We start from the raw sequence: 8,631 nt of genomic DNA on the forward strand, positions 1-8,631 counted from the left end.
TTGCAGATGATTGTTATTAGTCTGAGTGTAAGTAATATGTTGGTGATTTTCTGACAGTAAAAGCAAAAGAGGCTAACACTTCTGCAACTTTTAAGTTCTGTTTTTATCTTGTTAAATAATTTGTTACCAAAAGTTGAGTTCTGTAATTTTGTTTTATTGAGACTTCTGGACCAGATTCAGGGCGGACCATGAGGACATTCTACTTTGATAGATCCACTCATTTTTCCAATGCAGTATTTTGGTACAATTATATATTCCTTCCCCACCCTAATCTTTGCAGCTTCTGTTTTATAGAAGCATAACTCAGCTCATCTCTTTGAATCTGGTAACTAGTGTCCACAGGAATACAGCAATGGGTCCTTTAGTCCTTAACATTGGCCAACAGGAGCTCAAATTACAGATGCACTGACTAGTGGCATTCCAAACCAGTAGCTCAAAATCCTGTATTAGATAGTCCACACCTGTGAAAAATGATTTTACGTTTAAGCTTTTACTAATTAATTTATCTCCCACACTTTAAAACTTATAAAAATTCCAAATGGCCCAAATCCATGTAGTTTTGCTCCTTGGTACTATACATGCAGAATGAAATGCACCCCAAACACCCTTTTATTAACAAGTTAGATAACAATTTGTACCTTAAGATGTCAGAAAACTAATTCTTGTATGTTAATACAGCTTTAGATTTTTTTCAAAAACATGAAGCACAGCAATTGGGACCAGAGATCAATTTGCTGAACACACAACACCAGAAAACATGTGTATTTAGCTGAGTACCAGTATACAGTTCTGCATTGTTTACAGAATACGACTCCACTTTTAATAATACAACAGGCGACAAAATGCTCTATGTTTAGAAGTGACTTCCCCACTAGAATATTTGAAAAGTCTTTTCAAAGTTTTTTGAATGTGTATTGCTTTTACTATTTAGTATCCAAAATTATGATTTAAATAATCAACTCGATATGGCCAGAAATGTTACCAAGATTCTTGAAAGAAAAATCTTTTGAATAACTTTTAATGTTGAAGTCAAAGTTTGATCTGTATATCATGCATCTGTTTGTGATTACATTGACGTTATAAATTGGAATCATTCCCTGATATCCATAAAATTCACATCTTCTGAAAATGTAAAGCGCCTTTTTTCTTTCTTAAATGGAGTGCTCTCTGTACATAATTCTGGTATATGGCTGTGTCATCCTCACAAGCTCTGAGGTCCTTGCTGTTGTGCACTGGTTAGAGTGTGACAGTTACTTGGGCCATATTCCCCACGGGCGGACCTCCAGAAATGTGGCCCCCAAGCAGCATCTGCCCTGGCATCTCTACAGGACTCCCTGGGCCCGGACCATGGGGAGCCAGACAACCATCAGACTGAGCTAACTGTTTCTTGGTCATCTTCCGTTCCTTGGCCCTTCGATTTTGGAACCAGATTTTAACCTAAGTCAAAACAGAATTAAAACTGTAAGGCATATTGCAATAGATAGGGAACAAAGTAGCAAAATTTGTAAGAACTTTTACTTTAGGAATATAGGGACATGGGTAGTTCATTCAGTCTGTCCAAGGAGGCTCACCATTCAAGCACATTGTGGCTGATGTGATTCTAACTACTTACTACCCTTGGTTTCTCTACCCTTATTGTCTTGTGTACCAAACTATGAGTTGCAGTACTGAAAAGTTTAATCATTCATCAGATTTTTGGGAATAGAGAGCTCCATTAATGGTGAAGCAGGCTGATTTAGCCAAATCATTTACTCCTGCTCCAAACTTGTATATTCTTATGTTTAGTCATATATTTCCACTGTCCTTTAGCACCCATACCTCATCTTGAAATGTTTCCAAACACTTCACATGAGAAATTACTTTTTACTGTATGCTGACTGTATTGTTTACCTTGCAGATCTACAGCCTTCAGTTAATGAGAAAAGACTGTAAATGCTGATTTTCTGAAATGAAAATTGAAAATGCTGGAAATATACATGGCCAGTCACCATTTGAAAGGAGGAATTCATGTTTGTGATGTAATACCTAGGTGTCATTAACTTTCCTGAACACTTTCTCATTGGCCTTGTCCATTTTCTGTTTTCATTCAATATCAGGTCTCTACAGAAAAAAATTCTTTTTCAAGTCAAACCTCCTTATTTTTAGAAACAGCCACAAAATTCATCTCTTAGATTAGTTTTTGTTGACCTCTATCCCTTCTCCACAGCCACCCTGGACATTTGCTCTCCCCCCCCATTTTTGTAAATAATATTATTTGCTTCTGTTAGGGGTGCCAATTGTTGGGAGATTTTTAAGTTTAAAGAGTCCTATATGAGCTTCATAGCAGTAAATAATGAATTAAACAATCCTTTTATTGACAGGTATGAATAAGCTCACACCACTGAGCAGTAAGGATATTTCTTCTTGCAATGAAGTGATTTTCATTTAATCGTGATTTAGTCACAAGAATAAAACTAGCTGAAAGATTTGACCAGCAGGCTTTCTCTGAGGGACTCATACAAAAGTAGAAAAAGCAAAATTGTCTCTGTGCAGCTTTGAGAGACCATACTCCCTTTTCAAAGAAACATACGATTTTCAGAAATAAAACCAGAAAATGACGGAAATGCACAGCAAGTGTCTGAATATCTGACTGGAGTTCAGGCATGGAAGAGGCAATGATATGAGATGCTTGACTTGAGTGCGTAGAAACTTTAGGTCAATGTTGAAAACAAGAGTAACTATTTCACAGATCGCAATTCCAATCTGGCAGGAGAAGGGCGTGTTGTATGTATGAATATTTTCCAACATCACTGCAGATTTCTCTACTCAATATTGTGTTAACGAACCTGTCTTTCTGAGAGTCCTAGGATGGTTGCCAGTTCGGATTTTCTCTTGATAGTAATGTACCTGTTGTAGTGAAATTCCTTTTCCAGCTCAAGCCTCTGATGATCCGTATAAACCACCCTGTACTTGTCTTTTGTGCGGGTTTTACCTGAAAAACGGTAATGTGGAATTTAAAGCAACATTATAACTAATTCAGTAAACCCGAATCTGAAAGAGTGACTTTCTATTTTCTTTGCCCACCAGACTCTAGTCAAATGTATTGTTTTAGCTTTAAATTTCTGCATTAACTCTTGACTATTCATCTGTGGCAGTCATCACCGATATTCATTGTTCTGGGAGGTGAGGCCTATACCCCAAATTAATTCGGACTTTTTGGCATGTTTAGTATTCGGTTTTTGTACGTTTTTTTCCAACAAAAAATCATTTATGTTTATTAACTTGATGTTATCCATTAAAATAAGTACTCGTTTCAATATGCTAACACGATGTTCTATTTTTTAAAAAGTGTTGTGTCGTAGTATCGGTCGTATTAATGTAACAATTAACCTATGTGTAGTAAATGGTGGTAGTACATGAAACGAATATCTTGTAATCCATCTAACGAATCAGAATCGAACCTGTTTAAATTGAGACTATTTATATTTCGTGAGGGCCACAAAGTGACAAGAATTCATTCCTGTTGTGAATGCTTTACCTCTTTTTGCTGGTTTACGAACTTCTCAAGACAGCTATCCTAATTCAACCTTGTATGCTTGTATTTCGACAAATATTTACCTTCCCAGCAGACTTGTATCCCAGATAAGTAAATTCTTAAAACAAAATGTAGTTACGTGTAAAAAATAACACTTCAACCAAGTGTTGATTTCCACAGGCGTGCTTTTCTTCAAACTTCTCCCAGCCAGACGCTCCCAACTAATGTAATATCAACCAGTCAACTGATTTCTAGTTGCCTGACCGCAAGTTTAAAAGCACAAACTCGACTTACGAAAAAAAAGTAGATTCAGCAACCATTTTATCACTGGGAAAGAAAAGTGAGTGGGGTGAAGTCATAGAAATAACAGAGATGCGTCTACGTTGTACTTCGCGCTCGCCTATTGCCATGTCGTAATAATTTAAAATTTATAGGTTAACTTATCATGTGTGGTATTTAAAATTTCAACCTAAATCCTTCCGATATATGGAAAGGAATTTCGTCGTCCCCTCAAGTTGATTCTTTAATTCTTGTAAATGTTTGTAACTCGTTCCCCTAATTGAAAGATGAGACCAGAGCACTATGCAGAGCATACACCCCCTTGGACATGTTAACAACGCTGTATTCATATGATAAAGCGAACACACTCCACACAAAGGACTACAAGTCAATTTTACAGAAGGGTGACTTTCTAGTAGCTAGATCACAGGGCAATGTGTTTGATTTCCCTCACATAAACAACTGGCGGCATCTACTTTCATCTTAAAAGCATCTTTTAAACACAACATCGAAAATGAAGCGTCTGCAGGCTCCCGGGCCCAACAGTACAAGGGAGCCAAACATTTTAAAAGGGAATTGCTGACTATGAGCTGGTATTCAAATTTCAATTTAAACTTCAGAATAAACTGTTCCATTGCATTTAACACGAGTATCGATCACCTTTAATACTGCTTCTTGCAGCATCTTCTGACTTAACCCGTTTTTCATAAATAAAGGCAGTGTGTAGTGTTTGAATGAATGGACTTCCATTTGATGAATTGAGAGTCTACTGGGCCAAAAATGACCTCTTCAGTATAAAACACCTTACGTTTACTTGTAAATATATCAGTTCTATTCAGACCGTTTCTAGGATCCAGAACATTTTGCAGTTAATTCGTATTCTATGCTTTATTATTGAATCTTTTTTGTCCAGGCTGTTGACCAGCTTCTAGCTAATGCACAATTCATGTGTGGTGCAGTTCCTTCTGAACGGGTTTAATGTTCCAAAAGGAACCAGAGAGTTGATCGTCACTGTCATTCAAAATGGACAATTTAACAAACAGAAAATGGACTCTCATTCTTTCCTACATGATTGCAAGCACTTCCTTTACAGTTCCTGACCAAAGTGTTGAGGATTTCGAGCATGACCCGACATTCTTCGAATTTTTAACCTTCGCATTTGTATTTATTGAAATTTTGTTCACTTATTAAGTGCAGGTTGGATTAATATGTTTCATTCACAATTCTAATGGTTAAATGTATTTAATTTCTAGGGAATTCTTCGAAGTCGTTTCTAACCTCCTTATTCCAAATCAGAAACGAGTGTTTGATTTATAATTTACTTACACACCCCAGGTCACAGATAAAACATATTTGCATTTGAACAAAAATTGACCTGTCTTGCGGGTGTGCCAAGGGTTAAAATTCAACAGGTTACCCGAAGCCTATGTAAATATGACCTCGGTTTATAACGCGGCCATCCGCACTCGCATTATTCACCTTGGTAATAAAATTCGGGAGACATTGCGAGCCAGACAATGCTACAAGGACAGGATTCATTATTTATTGTGAAAATCGTCACCCTTTCCGGTAATATAAAGCCTCCATGTTCCCAGATAATGAGGAGTTAGGAAGCGTAACAGGGCGCATATCAAAGCTAGCAAAGTGTTGAAAGGGCAAGCCGCCTGAATATGACAAATAACAATGTGGTGACTGAAGAAACGGGACCTCACAGCTCGTTTACAGGATGGCAAATTAGCATTCAAACCGAGACCGGCGCCTGGCTACATTCCCACCTCCTGCAATTTGCATGGGATTCTCTCACTGGAATCTGGTACCAGTGTCCCAATTGAATGATACTGTCGCTTATAAAAAAAGAAAATCTGGTTTTGTTACCCCTGCTGGAAACTTTTCTTTAAAAACAATACCTTCACGCAAATTATAATAGCGAAGAGGTTTGTTTAGCTCCAGAAATCTGTTGTTTTGAAGGAGTGTTAACACAGCATTGACAACAGGAACAAGGTGGAAGCAACACCCTGGGTAGGACTAACATTGGGAGCTTGCGAAGAGGGACCCAGGTTTGTTCACACACTGTGTAACCTCTGTGTAACCTTACAGTAGGCGCTTAGAGGGATTGGTTCCCGCGTCTAAGTTGGCCCTTCCAAAACCGAGTCTGAAACTAACACCTTCCGGTCCATTTCCCGACCGTAACAGCTCGCCACTGTTAGTCCGATTATTTAAATTGGAAAAATAAAAACTAAATACTACGGTGCTTGAAATCTGAAATAAAAACAGAAAATGCTGTAGAAATTCAGCACAGGCTACACCTGTGGAGAAAAGAAGAATTAATATTTTGAAACAAAAATAGAGATTTCTGAAAAAAAAAACTCAGCAAGCCTGAAAGCATCTGTGGAAACAGAGTGCACTCTAATTTCTCTCCCCAGATGCTACCAGACTTGCTGAGTTTTCCAGCAATTTCTCTTTCTGTTTCTGATTTCCAGCATCCGCAGTTTTTTTCTTTATTTAATATTTTTGAGTCCAATATAACTTCTTCATAACTCTGTCCGTTACTCGTTCCATATATGTTGCCAGACCTGCTGAGTTCCTTCCACATTTTTTTTATTTTTATTTAAATTAGACAGTAAGTTTCAACGTGCTTTTCGAAATGTGTGGAGATGTGTCAAATTAGTTGTTGTTAAAGATCCTCTAACCATTGTGCAATATCAAAGTGTTTTCCTTGAGTATTTTAAGCAATGGCCCAGGGATTTTAAGCAATGGACATTGGCCTAAGATAGTGGGGACGAGATCCGATCATTTGACCAGTTGCGTTCGCTCGCGGGAAAACACTAAAAAGCCTCAGTGAGCAAACCTGGATTTAATTGATATTCAATAATGATTTTTAAACTGACTCCAAATCACAGCGTTTATTTTCAAACCCTTTCAAACGTGATTCAGTAAACCAGAAATACCAACGAAGCTCATCGCCTGAAGAAGGATGGTTCAATTTCTTATCTCAATTGGCTAATGCTCAAGGGTGTAAGACAGAACCACTCGTATTTCCTCACCCAAGCAATTTTACACCAACCAGTTCAGTCTGTCATAAACAGACATCGAAAGAAAGGCAGCCTCCACATATCACTGTTCAGCTTTTCTTCAGCATGCAATGATCCAACAAACCTTTCAGACCTGCTCCACATCACCTCCCATTATTCCTGTTATTGTTAGTCCATGCGGAGGTAGTAGCAGTTTCGGATTGCACGATCTTACACAAAGTAGTTTACTTTCACACGCAGAGCCTTGATGGCCAGGCATTTGAAGGTATTCCGTGCAGCCACATTGCTGGATGGGACACACGAAGGACTTGGCCGGCCTTTCATGTTTTTTTTAAACGCATTGGGGGGTATGAATCACCGGCCTGAGCGTTTCCATTCCATCAATTTCAATGGAACTCCGGGGCCTGGCCCGATTTCGTGCCCTGTAATAGGCAAGGGCTCAGGTTTAGGTTGGGTACAGTTCCCTCAGACCCAGTACTTTTTTCTTTAAAAAAAGCTCCGTAACTGCAATGATTTCAAACGGTGCTACGTCGATGTTATAAAACTTCAACATTTTGCCAATCTCATAAAAATCAAATTTTCAAACAAAATCCAAAAGCCCCAGTCCGCGTAATTGAAAGTAAGAATTGGCCACATCCTGATTTTTTCTTTGTAATATAGAGTCATAGAGTATGGAAACCAACTCTGCGGCAGGGTTCAGCACACATGTTCAGCCTGGCCCTTCCTGAGTTCTACGCAACGGACAGCCTAACCCTAACAGTAAAACTCTAACAGAGAGCCCGAGGATTAACACAAACGCTTCATACTCGGCCCAGCAGATTGAGAGATGAAACGCATTTCTATAAACGTTTTCCAAAACAAAAGACAAAGGATCCCTTGTAAAAATGACCGCATGGAACGATCTTTACCCAGGACACCCATCGCAATCGACATTTAATGATAGATTCCAATTCCACAGAAAACCAAAAATGAATAAAATCACCATACATTTTAAGAAGCCAAAATTGCCACTCGTATTTCTAATTTAGTTAAATACAATAACTACAAACTACTGATGTATTTCTGACCATAGCCCTCCTTGTTGCTATGACCGTTTAATATGCAACTGTTTTACCTGGGCCCAGAATTGTACGTAACCAGGAGATTTTTGAAGTATTAGAGAGTTCTTACCTGCAGCAGAGATCTGCGCTGTTTTCTTCATCCATTCATAAGGATTGCGCCTCTGACTATTGGGCGACGTTTGCCCCCCCGAGATTGCGTCTAAAGGAGGAAGGATGCCTCCAGCTGAGGGGTTCATGGCGTTATAGTCAGGCGAGCTGTAAGAAACCTGCCCTGGAGTAGAGTTACTTATCTGAACTGGCACTGTGTTCGATGGACCGGGCCCATAAGAACTCCAGTCCTCTCTTGGTGGACCATACGGAGAGGTCCAAGACACTGAGGCTTGGGGATGGCTTTCCATATTAGGCACATGATATCCCGCGTACTCCGAGTACTGTGGCGGAGAAACGAAGTTCTGTGTAGATAAATTGATGCTTGGTCGTCTAACGGGTCCTGGGTACATGCTTACTTCTTTATCCAATATATAGCCCACATACATGGCTAGGGTTAGGGTTTGCGTGCATGCTGCAGCCAGATGCGGCCGTCTACTTGGACTGGCATTAGTCTGGTGAGGCTCATACTGAACTGCCCCTATCGCACACGATTAACCATTGTTTACAGGACCCTGCTACTAACGGTGTACCAAAGGCGCCGCGACGTCATTGCACCGCCTGGTCATCGATTTGCATTCAAATAAGAGCTGGTTTT

At 39.2% G+C, this 8,631-nt stretch overlaps 1 protein-coding gene across 1 annotated transcript; it reads right to left on the bottom strand.

Moving 5' to 3' along the window:
- Positions 1-1,236: 1,236 nt before the first annotated feature.
- Positions 1,237-8,422, bottom strand: cdx4 (caudal type homeobox 4). Its single transcript, XM_020530640.1, has 3 exons — positions 7,996-8,422; positions 2,826-2,971; positions 1,237-1,437 (listed from the first exon to the last, which is right to left on the bottom strand). The coding sequence occupies exons 1-3, from the start codon at positions 8,420-8,422 to the stop codon at positions 1,237-1,239; spliced, it is 774 nt and encodes a 257-aa protein (XP_020386229.1).
- Positions 8,423-8,631: the final 209 nt, after the last annotated feature.

This window comes from Rhincodon typus, chromosome 14 (genome assembly GCF_021869965.1).
Source record: "Rhincodon typus isolate 14 chromosome 14, sRhiTyp1.1, whole genome shotgun sequence".
In the NCBI taxonomy this organism is placed as follows: Eukaryota; Metazoa; Chordata; class Chondrichthyes; order Orectolobiformes; family Rhincodontidae; genus Rhincodon; species Rhincodon typus.

Bases quoted from the DNA above. Each gene is read 5' to 3' on its own strand.
- cdx4 (XM_020530640.1), bottom strand. From the start codon at position 8,422: ATGTATGTGGGCTATATATTGGATAAAGAAGTAAGCATGTACCCAGGA. The intron at 2,972-7,995 runs GTAAGAACTCTC...ACCGTTTTTCAG, and splicing joins AGCGCAGATCTCTGCTGCAG to GTAAAACCCGCACAAAAGAC. The intron at 1,438-2,825 runs GTTCGTTAACAC...GTTTTGACTTAG, and splicing joins TAGGACTCTCAGAAAGACAG to GTTAAAATCTGGTTCCAAAA.